We start from the raw sequence: 18,359 nt of genomic DNA on the forward strand, positions 1-18,359 counted from the left end.
AAATTTGCCTTGCAAAAGTTTTGCATCAACACAAAAAATCATGGAAGAAGTCTTTACATATCAGGGTCGGAGTTCTGCTCTGACTGCAAGTCTAAGCCAAGCAATCTGAGCAACTACCCAGTCAGACTTTAAACACCTTCTCTTCAATTATTTCCAATGTATTTCTTGAACTCAGTGAAATCTTACTGGTTTGAAATTTTATATAAATATTGTGACATAATTTAAGAGGAAAAATAATTACTTCCTCCTTCCCTACATTAATGAGTTTAAAATAAAGAAATTAAGATAATCAACTAATTTTGCCACAATTCATCAGTCCTCATACCTAGGTATTGCCACTATGTTGCAACTAATATATTCAGAAAAGACATAGCTGTAGTAGAGATTAACTCAATTATGCAGAAAGCAGAGACTGCTGCAAACTCAAAGAATGCAGTCGTTATGAATCATTTCTGACACTGTACACGTTTTTTCGTATTATTTTTGCTGGAATTTTACTAGCCCTTTCTTAATGGCTAGTATTTGAAAGCAGGACTATTAGCACTTCCAGGCCTCTGGCACAGGGATAAAACAAGCCCTTTGCAAGCACATCATCCTTGAGCATTTTGATAGACAAGTTAAACATCACAGCTTTTACAGCTGCACATTGGAGAAAGCTTGGGAAAGAGGCAAAGCAGAGAAACTGATGTGAGCATGTTTACAGTGTTGTAAAATTTATTTTACCATCTTCAGAGCTACTAGGCTATTTATTTATTTAAGGGATAAAAGTAACATATAAAAAGCTTCCTATGAAGTTCATTCATCTCTTTCATTTTAATGATTATACACCATCATAGCAGTCTTTCACCTCAGTGCCATTCAGACATCAATAGATGAATGCTGGAGCCAGCATCTGCTGCACAGGCAATTTCTCTACTCACTGAAAGACTCCATCATGCCCTGCCTCACTTCTTGCAGGATTTCTTGCTTTAACTGAAATCCTAAAAGGTTTCTCTGTGACCTCTGAAGATTGCCCAAGTGCTATTCCATGGACACAGAGGGCAAGACACAATGAAACCTTACAGACACAGCACCTATAGCAACCTGGGCAGAGCACAAAGTTAATTTCTTGTTAGCCAGATTGGCTTGAAGTTCTTCTGTATTACTTGAAGTGTTGCAATTAAGTACTGCTCTAAGCTATGCTTAATTAGGCTGTAAGCAAATGCTCATTTGTAACTTGCCTGCAGTGTAATGGCGAACTGAATGTTCACTGGAAGCAAAGGGAAATAACACTGAAGGCACATTTGCACAAATATAGCTGGCAGCCTCCTGATTTTCCACTTCTTATTAATATCCTAGAAAATACTAAAAAATGTGTTACATTGTACAAATGGTTAGAAATTGACAACCTTTATCCCTGGGACTGAATGTGGTGCTCTCACGACCCCCCCCCAGCTGACAAGCACTTCACTTCCCTTGAACTGACAGCCTCTCTCTGCAGAAGATGAAAGACTCAGGATTTAGATTACCTTTCCCACCTGTGCAGGCAAAAAAAAGAAAACCAACAACAACCCAATGCCAAAAAACAACCAAAACCCCCAACAGACAGGATGCAAATCAGGGTGGGTAAGTATGCTCAAAGAAAATAAAAAAGCATAAACCAAAATTTTCATCAAAAACATTGACTGGATCCACATTCAGGAGTAAAGCCCAGTCTCACCACTGCTCATAAAAAAACCAAAAGAGGTTCACAAATATATTTAGGACCTTTTAAATGCTAGAAATGGAATGACATTAGCTTCAAGTGCAGCGAGAGCATTTTTCAGCAAAACATTATTTGAGTCTGCCTTTGAGAGCATGCTCATTTGACAAGGCTGTAACAAGAGGCAAGGCTCAGCCTCACTTGGATGAGCTTTACAAAGCTTTAACAAGCTAGTTTGTTAAAGAAAAAGGTTCAAAGGTCAGCCAAGAAAAAAAATACATAGAACAAACCAGCATATAACACAGAAAACCACACAGAGAATATAAAATAAAAGGTTTTACCTGCATGACTAGATGTTGCTATTCCTGCAACATCAGCTTTCTTTTCTTTGCCTTATGAAGTGGAGGGTGATCTTTATATATTTAATGCCTATTTCTTTTCAAGCTGTCCCATAAACCCATTATAAGGTGACAGTACTGCAAGCAATCTTTTCATTTTCTCCTATACACAATCATAGAGATGTGTGTGTGTATACATACTTCAAACATTTAAACATAACACTGCTCAAGAGTTCGTGACAACTCAGTAAAAAGCATTCATAAACTGAAGCACAACAGGTATTTTTCAATGCTAAAACTCCGTACCTGATACCTGATGCTTATCAAAGATCTCATCTACAGCTTGTTCAGCAGACCTGAGAACTTGGTGAACGAAAATTGCTGAAAACATTTGTAAAGCTGTTTATAAACTCCAGAAACACTGCAGTCATCTTGCTTTTGGGTAGATTTTAGTAAGCAATAGGGAAAATAAGTGTAACCAGCACCAATGTGACAAGCAAGTTACTTCAAAGTAATTATCTACTCTTAAAGTTTGCAGGCAGGGACATGTTCACAAATGACTCACAAAAGCCTGAGGGTGACTTGTCTGTAAAATTAAATCCAGGTGTTTTACTACACAGACACTGTTATTTAGCTCAGAATGCTCTCATTAATGTTTTGTACCTCCTTTTTTTTCCAACAGTTTTTTTTTAAGCAGCGTTTGTTCCTTGTGAACAACTTTTTCCTATTCTCATTACCTATTCTGGCAAGGATGGTGAGGAAAGAAAATTTTTAAAGGTGAACATAGAAAAGGAGAGGAGGAACACGAACAAGGTCAGCTCATGGGGAGGCAGCCAACCTTCCCTGGTGACTGCTGGGCACAGGCACCAGTCCCAGCACTCAGGAGCCGCTTCCTCTGCAGCACACACAGAGATAACATTCCTATGAAATGTCTGGATGGACAATGCACACTGTAAACTTTGTGTGTGTGCAGGGTGAAGCACTATCCTCATAGCCCATCTCTAAATAACCCCAAAAAACAGAGCAGTTCCTCACTCCGGCCAGATAAGAGATGTAGGCAGATGAAAGGGGCAGCTGAAAAGACCTGGGTGCTATTAAGTGGCACCTGTTTGGTAAAACACAGAAGCAGCTTTTAAAGGTCTCTCCCACTTTCATCCCCTTTTTCAATAAAAACTTAAGAGAACCATGTTTTCTTTGCTGTTAATGAAACCTCACTGGAAGCGAGTCTGCTGTGACAAAGCTACTTTATTCACATTCCCCAGAAACATCCCATGCTCTTGGGATGGGATCTTGGATCCAAACTTCCAGCTGACTGTCAATCCATTTTGTTTCGGAGTGCTATTCATTTCTCCCTCAGCCACACCAGAAAAACCCAAATAGTGCAGGCATGAAGCACAACAGTGGTATTTCCAATACTGTTGCTTCCTGAAATGTAGCAGGAGAAACCAGCTCCAGTAATCCCAGCAGCAGCAGGGTTTACCACTGGAGAGAACAAGCAATCCTAATGCCAGTGGAGAAGCATGAGATGCAGCTTCTATGGACAAATGATGGCTTGTCCTTTAGCAAGTCCAGATTAAACTCACTTTTATGTAAATTTAGTAAATGATGTTCAGATTACAGCCAGGCTGAAGCAAAGATTGAAGGTACTTACATTAATTCAACAAAATAATTTTTTAGTACAGTAATTCTGCACTCCTATTAGGAGGAAGAATAATATAATAAGAATTTGATAGCAATAGGAGGCTATAAATCAAAAGCACAGAGAACTGAAACTCATCCCACAATGATTTAATTAACTTGCTATTAAATTCCAACTGACATTTCCCCCTGTTTAGGAAATGGAACAAAACTATATCTGCAAGCTCTGGCACAATGCAAGAACATCCTATTACCAGAACAATGAACTAACTCCAAGTTCCTTCTTCCCCACGCATCCACACACAAACACCACCTAAGAGAAGATGGACATTTCAAACAGATTTCCACTTTAATCAGGGGCACAGGTCACTGTCCAGGAAATTAAAAGAAGTCCAAAGAAGCCTTTTACCTGCTCTGAATGAACAGCATCCCTCCTCACACTTAAGCAACAACTGTGCTGATGGGTTGGAAAGGAACAAACTAAACACTGGCTTTGCCTGCCATCCCTAGAAGTAGATGCCAGCAAGCAAGCAAAAACTTGGGTGTCTTCCCAGTCCTGCTCTCCATACGTCCACAGCATCCACCAGGGATCACCAGCAGCTCAGCTGCAGGTGCCAGCACAGCTCTGCAAGAGCTGCCACAGCTCACCTTGGGAAGGAGCTTGTGGTCAGATCACCTACCAGTTGCTGCCAACAAACTGGTGCCACGAGGTCACAGAGGATACACATTGACAGCAGAGGCTCTCAATTATGAGCTGGTGCTTTCTTTCACCTGCCCTCTGGCTAGCAGAGGTCCAAAAAGGCTTCTATCCAAAATGTCTAAAGTTGACCTGAACTCACAGCTCGAGTCCAGACAGCACAGATGTCACACAGACTCAGTGTGGCTGTTCCTGCCTTGCTGAATGACTCCTTAAAGGCTATCAGCACAAAGTTACAACATCTCTGATTTGTCTCAACCATTCATTTATGGTATAATTACGGTCACTCAATCTAGTTCTGGGTTTTTTTAATTCTCTACTTCACTTATGTTTACACCAAAACCCATTTCTTCCTGCCTCATTAGGCACAGAGAAAGTTAGAACTCCTCTCATATTGTGCTTTCCCATTTTTCACTGCCTTCTCAGCCTGATAGCTCCTCAGTTCTGTCAATTCCTGATCAAAACATAGAACAGCAAAGTTATACTCTTACTGTACTGTTAATAAAATAAAGCAAGAGGAATGGGCAACAAAATGTGCTAGTGCACACATAACTAAGATGCCCACAGAAAAATGTAGTATGGACACACTAATGCAGTCACTGGTGCAAATACCGCAGACTGCTCAGTTTATCGCTGTGCAACAGCTTTTTAAAACAACTGCAAGTATTACTGAGTGGCTGGAGACCCACTGGGGTACCAGGACACATGGAGCAAGGCAGGCTTGGGCCAGGTTGGTTCCATGCATTGGATGGACAGTGCATTCCCCACTGGTCCTGAGCACACAGCCCTCCTCCCAGCACACCCCCAGGGCCAGAGCATCACTTCCAGGTAGGGAGCCAAAACGATCCTGGGAGCTGGGCCAGGTTTGTGTCACTGGAAACAAAAAAAATCCCAACAAATAACATAGTCTTGGGTTTGAGCATGAGATGCCCTTCATATTTCCAGTAATTCATGTTGGGACTGTAACTACTGTCCTGGCACTTTCCAAAAAGCAAGAACAAAGAGACTAATTTCTTTCTAACACAAAGCTTCTTGCTGCAAGAGGCATGAGGAAGCAGAAACAGCAGCTTTGCCTCTGTGCTGATCCCAGTGCTCAGCAGCCCACGTGCAGGGCTCCAGCTGGAGAGCCTGCAGACCCGCCTGGAGACCAGCACCAACAGCACCAAGGGCTGCTGGCCTTTAGCTTAGCCCAGAAAGCTTCTTAGACCTGAGATATTCATCACTCCCTTCCTCAGAATGAGTAAATGCGACTTTCAGCATGATGAAACTGATCATGCTGTGAACTCATCTCCACCCTGATTTCAGGACAACATGTTTCCATGAGGGAGGAGATAAGATGACAAGTAATGCAACATCTTTCCTTCCCTGCCAATCAAATTTAACTCTGTTAAAACTTTGGGAATGTGTTATTTCTCCAAACCAGAGAAGGGCACCCAAAGGCTGCATGTTTCATGCAGTTAGATCACAGCCCTGCAGCAGAGGCCTTCTCTTTCCCTACTTTATTCCCAAATACAATTGCAACTACCTTTAAAAAAAGCATCTGAGTTAAACATGCTGCAGAGCAATTTATGTATGATTTATTTACTTAGTGTAAGAGACTTGTTTCAAAGAAAGATTTGAAAGAAACAACTTGATATGTCATGGCAGATACTCCTGAAAACCCATGTTTTAAAGCAGGGCCAAAGGGAATGCCCAGACTTAGACCTAAGGAAATGACCAGATTATATCCAGCTATAGATTTGGCCTGTTTAGAGAAAATAATGCCCTGCTGACACACTGAGATGTCAGTATTTATTTTCAGAATGTCTTGTTGCAAAAGATTGTTCCACTGAAGGATCAAGTACAAAATTTGCTGTGACACACACAAAATCCAACTTAGTACATAATGCCTGCATTATACACAAGTTCATATTTTTATACAGCTTCTCTTTAGAAAATCAACATCCACATCTTCAAAAGAGCCAATATATAAGTTTTATGGGAAGAAAAATGAAAAAATGTGCATCATAACATGTAATTAGAACAATAAAAACGAAGAAGTCTGTTTACACAAGCTCCCTTGAAGAGTAACTAAATCTGGAAAAAAGAATGACATTAATTCATACCCATTTGTGAATTTAATTTGCTAAAAAAGAGTAAATAATTTGGGTACATCAAACTGCTTTTTGGAAGTTTGCCTGGGCTGTATAGAGGGGGGATGTGAGAAATTTGCCCTATTTTTACAGTTGAAAGCTTCATTGACTCACACAAGATACTTAAGCCTAATATCCTGTGGCATTGCAGTGACCTACATGTAATTATTGCATGCTTTTTCCAAAATATTTGTACACAACCAGAAATTATAACCTAAGTTACCAACTAGCTCTTCATTTATACCAGCAACACAAAGATGGACTTCAATTGGCAGTAAGGTAACTGTCTGATGTTTTTAGCAATCTTTTGGACAAATGTTTGGTCTTGGTTTGGTGCAATTTTCTGGTTTCCATTTTTCTTAGACAAACTTATTTACCCTGTTAAGCAAACAATGGTTTAAAAATTTTCAGCTGTCCCTTCTCCTGGCCTGCAACCACTTCCCCCACTTCAGACATGGGGTGATCTTGTGTTTGTGGGTGTGCATGAGCCTTACATACAAAGATGTGGGGAAAAGGGAGAGAAAAATATCAAGTGGTCTTGCAATGCCCCTGGTGTCACCCAGAGCATGTCCTTCCTGCTCCTGCCTTTTCTTGCCCTTCCCATGCATGGAAAGTGGGAGTGCTCTCAGAGGTCTGCTGGAGTTTTGGGCTCTGTGGTGATGGGCAGAGGGGTGATACTTAGAGGACAAAATCAGGCACAGATGAAGAGGGGAATGCTTGGGCATGCACTGACCAGGGAGCTCCTCTCCTGCCAGCCTCCTGTCCAAGCTCACAGACAATGCTGCTCTCAACTCAGGGACTTAGGAGCTCTTTGTCAGCTACCACTTGAAGGATCAGGCTTCCTCCAAGCACAAGACACCTGCACTGTCTCACTCACCACACCAGAAACTGAAGTAGCTACTGACCCAGCAGCACAACAGGTTGGTACTTCCCATCCAGGTGCTCACCAGCTGGTTGGCTACATCACTAAAACTTCAGCTGTGCCATTTTTTTACAGACCCATGTGCTGTTCACTATCAACAACCCAACTTTTAACGTTTTTCACTGTAAAACTAAGCTCAAAGTGGGCTTTTTCCACCTGCAGACATGAAATAAAGGATCATACTGCTGAACTCTAAAGAGGCATGTATCTCTTTAATGGAAATAATTTCTGAATGTCTATCACCAGGTTTTTTAGGTCACACAACCCTATTAGCACACGTTTCCATTGTGGATGTTGTTCAGTGCAGGACAGCCTTTGAAATGTAACCTGAAAGTTCACTGCTATTTCTCTTCTAAGTCTTTTACTTCTAAATTATGTGCCAGTTTTTCAACCTCTGTGTGCTCAGAAAAAAATTATCCACAAGATTAAGTTCTTTTTCTAAAGCAAAGAAGATTATCTAGAATTAAAAAAAGCACCCTCTAAAAACCAAATCTGAAATGATTTCAATAAGCCTAACACTCCAGTTTTACCTCCCAGATTGCTTCTCCCATTAAATGACTATTCCATTTGCCTACAGGTGTGGTTAGTTTTGTGCTGCTACTGAAGACTTGTTATTTCCCACTGTTGTCTGTCTTCTGGGGGCAGCTGCAGTACACTGCTGCAGCCATCAGCTTTAAAAGCAGTATTCAGTGCCTGACTGGCAGCAGAGTGAGAGGTGGCATACTGCTTCCTGCTGTGGTGAAATCAGTACCATTACCCAACAGATCTTGTAAAAATATTCTCAAAAAAATGAAATTATTGCACTTTTTTGAGTACCATAAAGAAAATGCTTTGTCACTATGAGAAGACAGAAAAAAGAACCTACCACAAAAAAGTAAGAAAGGCTTATTACAGTTATTTTTGACTGCTTTACTGTTTTTATCTTTCTTTGCTGAGCCAAGAGTAGGAAACAAATGCAGAGCAGTGCATAAAGCAATGCTGTGAACTGCTTGTTAAAAAAAGCAGTGGCAACTACATGAAAAAAATAAGGAAGAGACTCAGAATCAGTAAGAAACTTGTATGTCAGGCTCCAGCTACAGAATAAAATTGACAGAATAAAATATGAGAAGACACAATATCCATTTTTTCAGCCAAAAATGTAATTCAAGCTTTATGACCTGAAAGCTTCTTTACTCGCTCTTTCATTCACACATGCATCCTTTTCCTATAGGGAACAATATAGTGTGAAAAAGTATAACTTTTACTAAAACTTGAATAGAGCTGGCATTTCTTTATGCCCAAGGCTTGGTAATATGACATGAGACTCTTCTATGTTTAACAAGACTGGATCTTTAAATTCCTCTTGCATAACCCCTACTAGATTTTATCATTGCAGAGCTGTATTTTACAATTATTAAATAACAGTGAGCTGTTCCAGGAGGAACAATACTAACATTTCCTTTGTGAGGAAGTCCTCAGACCCTCCAGCTTCCCACTGATGTGTGTGCCACGTGTGATGCCCTGTGTGATCAGAGCTGCAGCACTGCTGGCTGGAACTGCTATTGGCTTATTTACCTGTAAATGCTCAAGAAGCATCAAAGGAATCCACTAGCACCTCATGCATCCCATGTAAACAGAATGGCTCATTCTCATCTCCAATTTTAATCTGTGTTCATAATTTGTAAGCAGAGAACCTGAATTAAGCATCTTGATGTTTTACCTTGGTTAGCATTTAACATTGTATTTATATTTTTCTTAAAGCACAACTTATTTTCCCTAACTGCCATGTACTAAAACTTGCTATTGCATTCCTTTAACTAAGCTCATCACTTGTTTTATTAATCAGTAGTTTGTATTGTATTGATGGACATCTATCTCAGCCAAAGCCTGTCCTAAAATAATTTACTCAAATTCCCAAAGTACACATTTTTTTAAGGTGTTGAAGTTGGAAAGATGTATAACATTTCTTAAGTTACTAATTTCTTTTTACTCATAATGTTTAGCAGACTCCCGTGAAGGGAACTAAAACGGAGTTAAACAAACTATGAGGAGGCTGAACAGAGAGATTATTTTGTTATCCAATGATATTCCATGTTTAAAATTGAGGTAGTTTTCTTCCTTCATGAAGAAACTAAACCTACTCTCTTTTACCATTCATACTTTAAAAATAGAAGGGTTTTTTCCAGTTTTGTTTCTCTGACTCTTCATTAAAGAGAGCAAAATACTTTGATAGAGAGGAAAAGAACACTTTGCTATTCTTCCCTCATCCAGAGCCAGTGTTTCTCAACTGCTTCCAATGAGTTGAAAGGCTTAAATGATGTATTTACATCTACAAAAGAAACCATTATTGCTCAACACGCTTTACCTCCTCAGCTTGTACCTTAAAAGGTTTTACCACTATAATGGATTGTCTTTGATTAAAAAATTCAGAAGAAAGCCTATCTATACAATATAAATTATTTCATTTTAGGCTTTCAAAACATTCGTCAAAAATTTTGATTTTAAAGTAAGGTAGAATAATCTTTAAAAAAATTTAAGGTAAAACTTGTGAAAAGAACAGATCTTCTATTCTGCCTTTATAGCCATCTTCTCACATACATTAAAAGACTGGTTATTTTTATATTTATCTGCTGTTAAACCACTAGTTTCTAAATTTGATCAAAAACTGACTCACAGATCATTTAGGGTTCCTTAAGGTTTTACAGAGCCAAGTTTAGGGTGGCTTGGGTAATTTTAGTAAAACATAGAGCTAAAAGGCAAAGAAACCCTGAACCAGGAGGATATTTGGAGAGGTAAACACAGGTTCATCAGAAGCTAAAGTTTATTTCAGAAAGACAGCTCTGCTGCTGTCCTGCTGGCAAGTGCCAGGAGGCAGAATTGCTGCTGGTTTTATCTCCCCAGAGTCACATCAACTCTGCCTTGGCACAACAGCTTAGCCAGTACCTGGGTCTCTGTCTGACAGGGCCTTGTGTTAAATTCCCTATGGGATGGCTCAATTTTTTCCCAGGGCATGATTTGGTTACCTGTCTGTCTTGTATGGGTAAGAATTACAGTAAAACCAGTGGAGGTGCACTCAGGTGTCTCTCAGGAAAGGAGGCAGCTGTTAATGGCACTGTAACACAACACAGAACACACAAGGGCACACATCTGGGTCCTCTGCTTGTAGCTGTACCCAAGCCCTTTATCCCTCAGAAGGCATGTAGGAGCTAATTACAAACTAATTGAGCAGTGGCACAGAATTTCTCCATGTTTTTGGGTACTCAAGAACAGAATTGTTGTAAGCCAGTAGTCAGAGTAGCCCAATTTTTAATTCCCATGCAGGTCTGCACAGTTTACAAAATAAAGGTTTAGTCTTCAAGTGTGTTTGAGGAATGATACAAAACAAGTTAATTTTTTCTTATAGAGTGGAGTAGGACGGAGAAGAAAAACTTCTATGTCACTGAGGTTACTGCTCTGGACCACACGAGAACTCAGTCTGGGTTGTCTTAACTGCCAAGAACCCAGAAAGTTGCTCCACCAGCTTTCCACAGGACAACCTTCCCCTTAAATCCCATTACAATGAGCTCTGCCTAGTCACAAGCTCTAAGAACATCTTTGCTTTTTGAGCAGCTTCATGAAAAACAAATAAAACTCCACCATGTCTTTAAAGAATTCAGCTTTTCAGTGTTTTTGTGACACCTAGAATATGCAGTATAAAAGGCACAGATCCTCATCCAACTCTAAGATAATTCACTTGACTTCAGAATTAGTAAATCTTTAGGCTGAATAACAGAATCTGAAGGATATTAAGCATTACTGCTCCATTCACAACATGCATTTATCTGAAAGAGGCTTACTTAATTTTTACACATCTTTCTTACAAACCTTCTAAAAAATGTCTGAAGCACTTTTTGAAGGTACTCTCTCGGCCAGTGCTGCCCTACTCACAGACAAAGTGCACAAGTGTTTTTACTTATCTGGAAGCTTTCTTTCTGCCTTCAAAATGAAGTAGTCCACTGCTGGTTTGCACACGAGTGGATGACCCAAGGTTTCATCCCATACTCACATGCTTACTAGCAGGTTGACTCTGAGGTAAAGATCCAGGGGCCAGCACTGGAGAGCTTGCAGGGCTACAAAGTTCTGGGAAGGGGTTTGGGATGGCCGGCAAAGATGATGTTCGGAATTGCTGTTCCTCTTCTTGAAGACGCCTGTAAACACAGAAGCACTACACATTAAGAGGAGCAAAATGGCACCACTAGACCTGGCTCTCCTGCCCCAGGGTTTGTGATAATGACCCTAAAAACAAGGAATCAAACCCATTCTTTTTCTAGGTAACTACTATACAGTTACAGCAACTCCTAGTGCAAAGTAGGTAATTGCATGTAAAAAATGACCAGTCAGGCATCCATGCTTGTTTTGTTGCTCATAATTTGATTACTTGGGTGAGTAACTGAGGTAACTGTGCAAATAAAATAAACAAAAATATCTATCTGTATTCACTGTTGTAAGCACTAGATTACAAGCTTAAGCTGTGTGTGCCAGAAAGTCAGTAAAGCTCTTCCAAAGCAATGTGAAAGAGGAGAAAACAATGGCAGTCACTCAGAGCCAAATTCCAAGTGGATTTGAAAACAAACATGTACCCTACTGTAGAGTTCTCTAAGCTGCGACTTAAACCAATATCGTCACCTCATTATAATACCAGATTCTATCTCCAAGCAACTTGGCATTTCCTGAGAAATGAAAAGGCAAAGACATGGCTTTGGCAATAAGCAATTAGCTGGAATTGTACCCTCCCACCTTATGCCTGTCCAACAGTTACTGCTCAGACAAGTTTGCATCCACCAAAGTACGCCTCATGAGTCTGCATGTAACAGAGTTTCAGGTTCCAGTTTATTGTAGAGCTGCAGTGCCCACACCAACAAAAGAAAAACTAAAACCTAAAAGGAAAAACTAAAAAGCCTAAAAACTAAAAGAAAAACTAAACCAGAAAAGCTGTAAGACGTATTCGTGAATACACAAATGGCTTTTGGTTTCCCTGCTGCCAGGGCATCACCACTGAAGATGCATTAGCTGACTGCAGCACGCTGCCCTTCAATGCCTAAGCAGAAGGCACCATCTAGTGGCAATCATGAAAGTTTCCAAATCAACTAACTACTGGATTTGAAAGGCAAATCATTAAAAACTCAGTTTGCTCTCATTTTTCTGCATGCCTTCAGCAAGCAAAGCCTTCTCAACAGAGCTGCCTGGGAGACAACTGCTGAGTTTGCCCACGGCAGCATGTCCCACTCTGGGTACTCTCATTTGTATTTCCCTATACCTGGGGGATGGCAAAATATAACTGTTGTGAAACCTACTCCACAGGTAACTTTGTCCTGCAATTTAGTTGCCTTGGTATTCCATGAATGAGTCTTACAGATCTGGGGGGTTGCAATTAACAGGAGTTCTAACCATAACTATGAACTATGCCAACAACTACTTGACCTGCTTCATGTATTTTTTTTTTTTTGTGCTCCCCATGTGCGCAGTTCTCTACAGCACAGGGTAAAAGGACAGTGTAAGATTTCTTCAGACCAGTTCACATGTCATATCTGTGCAACAGGGCGCTGTACTGCAAGTTTTTGACTGACCTCCACTGTAAGAAGTGGAACCAATACAATTAGAAAGGTGTGGTTTCCTGAAGCTGGGAGTTCTCTGTGCTGTGCTGTGCTCTGGCTCTACTGCTGCCAGTGGAGCATTTACTTCATAACTGATACACACATAAACCTGTGCTCCTGGGAGACCACAGTCAAATCACTCTGTTCTGGTGGCAAACAAGATGGATCCAGATAACCCTGAATAGAAGCTGCACCATCACCTTCTTTGATGATGATAAACACAGGATGTTCTAGTGTGCATGGAAGTATAGATTTCAAAAAGGCAGAGTGTTCTATAAAAAGAGTTGCTAAGTTTTTAAACACCAAAAATAATTTAAGTGATTTGACTGAGATATTTACAAATTAACAAGAGCTATAGGACTCCAGAGAGTACATTTTCCAGTACAGCCCCATTCAAGGTTAACTGTGAAAATACCTGTAGAACTGATGGCATCATTAGCTGACCTAGCTGCACTGCATATCCATTCAAATAGAAAAGTTGCCTGTCTTACATATACCATTCCTATAAGCAATACATCACTGTTAAGAGTTAGAAGCCACCCCTTCTACACATGGTATTTTTCTTTTATTATACTATTACTTTTCACTTCTTTCAAACAACAAACTGCTAACTAGCAGGAAAGAAATTAGTTTACCTACTCATGCTGACAGAAGTTCCCTTCCTCCTGCTGCCTAAAAAGATTTTAAGAACCTGTACATCATCTATATACTCTCTCCCATCACCATCAAGAGTTTTCCTCTTGAAGCCTGAATTCCAGTCCTCAGCTTTACAACAGGGGGACACAACTTTAATACTTTTTTTTGGTAATGACTTACACAGTGGACTGAAGTGAGTGAGCTGAAAGTGCTCTGGGAAGAACAGATACCTAACTAAGAAATTCTTTTTTTTGTTTGTTTGTTGGTCTTAAACCATTGGGGAAACCTCCACAAAGAGAGAGGAACTTGCTGTGTATCAAAAGTAGTTAAGCATACCCTCATCTGTCTACATGATCTCTTATGTTTAATAAAACCTATAGGCTGTCAGTGGACACCAGACTTGAGAGCACTGGCTTTAACAGCTTGGAAAAAAATCCAAATATGGATATAGCTTCTGCCAACTGGTACCAATGACATACTTCTACAAATCAGCTGCGGAAACATCAAACCTCGACTAAAAGAAGGGTGATAATATGTGGAAATATTATGTCCTACACTTTTCTATGCGGAAGTCCAGTCTAACGCTAAATTCCTTACCAAAGCGGACCTCCTCTTTTAAAATACAGCTCTTTTGAAGCCAGTTCGCGGCCCCTTAGGGAACAGGAGGCGAGTGCCTCATCCCTACCTGACGGCCATGATGCGCACGGGCTGGGAGCGCTGCACCCGCTGCCTGGGGGACGCGGGCTGCAGGGCGCCGGGCGCCGGGGACGGCAGCTGGCTGCGGCTCAGCTGCCCGTTCTGCAGCAGCGGAGCCGTCTCCGACTGCATGCTGCACGCGGAGTACAAGCTTTCAAACGAGGAGTTCATGTCGTTCACCAAAGCTTCCAGGTCCACATCGTCATCTGAAAGACAAAACAAAGGCGGTGTAACACATCTGGAAGTGCCAGGCAAAGAAAATGTGGCAAGAGCAAAGACCAAGTTTCAGTAAAATTGTAACGTAATTTTTTACCTACATTTTCACAGTGCAAATTATTATTGCAGATATAATGTATTTCTCTTAGAGTATAAAACCACAAGAAGTAAGAGCCAGCAATGGAGATTTGTTTTGTCTTCCATGGAGAAAAGCTATGGACACAGAATAAATATTACAGTATTTACTCTCTCTCTCTCTCTATATATGTATGTGTGTGTGTGTGTATCACGCAAGAATTTAGTGGGATTTTTAATAACGACAATGCTAATGTGAAGCACCACTTCACTTACTGATAAACTGCCATATATTTCCAAAGCATATCACTTACAAATACCTCAGTTTGGCTTGGCAAAGTATCAAGTTAAATTGTCCAACACTTGTCCAAATACTTTGAAAGACTGAATAATTTAGAAGGAAAAAAAATTAAGACAGTGCTGCAGTCCTGAAAGACATCACTATACAAGTGATTATTACATCTCGTTAAAAATCCTACCATATTTTTTTGACATGGTATTTTGAAGGGCAGTCCAGCAATTTTCATACAGAAAAATCTATCTGTATCCCTGCTCTTGCAGTGTGATAGATAGACTTCTACCTTAAAGAGTACAAAGTAAATCAACCAAGGATGTGGTGTGGCTGGCTGGAGGAACATCAGTCCCTAAAAAGGGCACCAACCTTTCCATATTCACCACCTTACCTCACTGTAAATAAGTAACTTGTGCTGAATCATTCCTCCTTAACGATCATAATTACTCTGCAAGACAAGAGAACTCTGCAAGCCCTTTGCACTAACCACTCTCTGAACTCCTCTTGCAGAGCACTGTAATTACTCCCTAGCCACAAGTTACATCACTCCCTATCAGGAGTTCAGCAGGCTGACGAACACACACATCGATATCTGCTTCTGGTTACAGCACAGCCACTGCCTGAACAGCTACTCCTGACCCAACAGAGCTTTGTGCAGCCAAAAATGTGCCCTTATTTTCCAGCTGTATCAACTGGCCTGGCAAAACATACCATTGCTGCCAGCAAACTTTCTGTCTCACAAAACTTCATGACAGGGATGGAAAGTAGAGACAAGCGATGGAGCGGGCAAACACACACTGCTTTGCCCCTTAAACACACTGTGTTTTCAAATATCCATTCTTTTGCCACGTTTTATAGGTAAATGAACCATCAGAAGCAACTTGCAACCAGCTGCACTATTTTCTTTTAGGTGCCATAAATGATTTTGTACAAATATCCCATTTCTTGAGGATATAATGTAAAACAGGCATCACTCAATTTCTGTCCACCAACAACATGCCCTGATAACCATAATGAGATCTGAACATGGCATTTACATGGCAATTGTATTGGGATGCTGATGACCTCCATTCTCAGTGTTGGGTGAACAAAAGACCTGCTCAGAATTAAACAGGTTTCTGGTCATGCCCCTGCACCTGAGCTCTATTTAGTGACCTGAAACACCAAGTTTCTCACTGCAAGTCAATAGGCTCTTTACTATAAAGTAACAGCCACTCAGAATGCACTCAAGAGGATTTCAAGGTTTACACATGTCAAAAAGAAAACCAAACCACTGAAAGAGAAAAACCACCACACCACCCCACAAACAGATTTCTTCCTTTTAATTCTTTATGGTAATTTCCCTCAATTTTTGTATTTAACAGCCACTACACTACTACAAAGACTCACCTTCACTAGGTTACACCATCTTCTCTGTATGTCAGCTAGCTGATGCATTTTCAACAACCTAAGCTTTGCTTTTCTTGGACAAAGTCTACAATAATTTTCCTGCTATTTTTAGTGATCTTGAGACAGAGCTGCAACTTAAATTTCATTCCATCCTCCAGATTCTTATCCTATTTGTAGAGGACATATCAAAAACACTTCTTGAGCAATCACAAGGGAACCACAGAAGTAGGAGTATAAAGAGGGAGAGGCCGAATTACAAGGTTTTTAAATTTTATCATTCATCTAAAGTACCGAGCTGCAGGGTGTCAGATGGCTGTCAAGTAAAAGCTTAGGGCTTGGATGCAGGAGACATAAAAGACAGACCCTGACCACAGAGTCAGGGAGTAAATGACAGCAACTAACAGCAATTGTTTAGCATGGTGAAAAGCAGAAAGGGAAGAAAGTTGAGGCATATATTCATTCAGTGGAAGTCCATATGGCTTGGGCCCTGAGGGTGCTAATTTATTAACAATTTAGACAAAGCTATTAGCGTGCAAGATCATTAAGTTTTCAGGTGATTGTAACATGGGAGGAATGATTAAGAGTCATCTCAAGCTATCCCTGAATAAGAAAACAGTTGCAAAGGTGTCCTATGTAGCCTAATATGCATAAAATGAGGTACTTCATGCAAAACACTAAGTAAAGCAAGTACATAGTTTAAAGCATTGAATTACCATTAGCAGGCATTTAAGAATATCAATTACACACCTAAATTCAATTTCTAACAGGACAGACACTGACAAGGCGCATATAGAGTTCTCCTAATAAAACGCTGCACTGAATTCCAGAATCTGGTTTCACTTCTCTGTCAGCTCCTTTTCTCTGTGGGTGCAGCACTGTTCATAATAGCCCTCAGTCTTGCTATAGAACTTTTGCAGGAGCAAAAGATCCTTAAGATCCTTAAGCTTGTTGAAGACAAAGTCTGCAATCTTGAATATCATACAGTTTCATCTCTATACAACGGCATTTACTACTAAATACCATTATGTTTTGGAGATTTCAGCATGATGCAATAGGAAACCTCACTGCTGCAGCCTACACCTCAGAAGTGCCAGCAGATGTCTCAGCCTGCCAAGTAATCCAGGATGTTACTGTGATGGCTCTCCACAGAGTTTAACTTAACAAAAATCAAATAAGCCCTCCACAGGATTTCCAACTGTTTCAACCATATGCAGGCATACAGTTCAGAAGGGTATTTCATATACAGCACAATCCTTCAAAGTATCTCTCTACCAACCAGTGAGATCCCGCCTTCATCAAGACAACCCTATGCAGAAAAAAAAGTGGCAAAACTGACTTTGAGAAGGCTTGCTAGTTAACAGCAAAATTTGCAAATTATTGGACTTTGATCTAGCACAGCACCATGCTGGTCCTCCAAGCATGCACACACAGATTTTGTGACTGACCTGGAAAAATCCAGCAGGCAGAGTTACAGGTTGCTGAGGAGCTTCCAGCTCCCCAAATATCTTGCATATATGCACTTCCAGGGATACAAAAATGATATTTTTCCTAGTCTGTATTGAACTCTGACATAAAATCAAGGAGTGGGAAAGTGGATATTCAAAGTCTATTCTTCCATTTCAGGTGAGAAGCACAGAAGCACTTACCACCTCCTTGCACAAACATGCAAACAGCCCTTTGCTTTTGACTGTCATTTTTAAATGAGAACACTTGCAAAACCTAGGTCTGACACACTTCTGGTGGTGGACAGGGTACTGGCAGCTTTGTAGACTCTTCTGTGAACAATGTTCTTTCCCAAACTAGAACCAAAGTGCACACACTGGCAGCAGCTGTCTGAACTTCCTTTTGTTTCTTTGCCCAAAATTTGTTAAACTTTGACTTTGTTCAGAAACCAGCTCCACTGGATGTTGCAAGTAATATTTTTGGTAAAGTAAATCATTATTTCAATTACAAGAAAAGATTTAAAAGTTCCATTCAAGGAAAGAGGAAAACTTTGTTACAAAAGCTCTACTAAGCTAGTTAAGCTAGCTAGGTA

The 18,359-nt window shown here is 40.4% G+C and overlaps 1 protein-coding gene across 4 annotated transcripts in view; it reads right to left on the reverse strand.

Moving 5' to 3' along the window:
* Positions 1-18,359, reverse strand: part of GRB10 (growth factor receptor bound protein 10) — a 144,949-nt gene that overhangs the window by 41,702 nt on the left and 84,888 nt on the right. For all 4 annotated transcript variants that reach the window (XR_010028696.1, XM_063163320.1, XM_063163329.1 and 1 more), the window contains 2 exons: positions 14,342-14,558; positions 11,433-11,574 (listed from right to left, as the gene is read on the reverse strand). Coding sequence is in view for 3 of the 4 variants with exons in the window: in XM_063163320.1 (XP_063019390.1) it covers positions 11,433-11,574; positions 14,342-14,558 (359 nt within the window). In the remaining variant the exon portion in view is untranslated. The remainder of the gene's footprint in view (positions 1-11,432; positions 11,575-14,341; positions 14,559-18,359) is intronic.

This window comes from Melospiza melodia, chromosome 1, assembly GCF_035770615.1.
Source record: "Melospiza melodia melodia isolate bMelMel2 chromosome 1, bMelMel2.pri, whole genome shotgun sequence".
NCBI lineage: Eukaryota > Metazoa > Chordata > Aves > Passeriformes > Passerellidae > Melospiza > Melospiza melodia.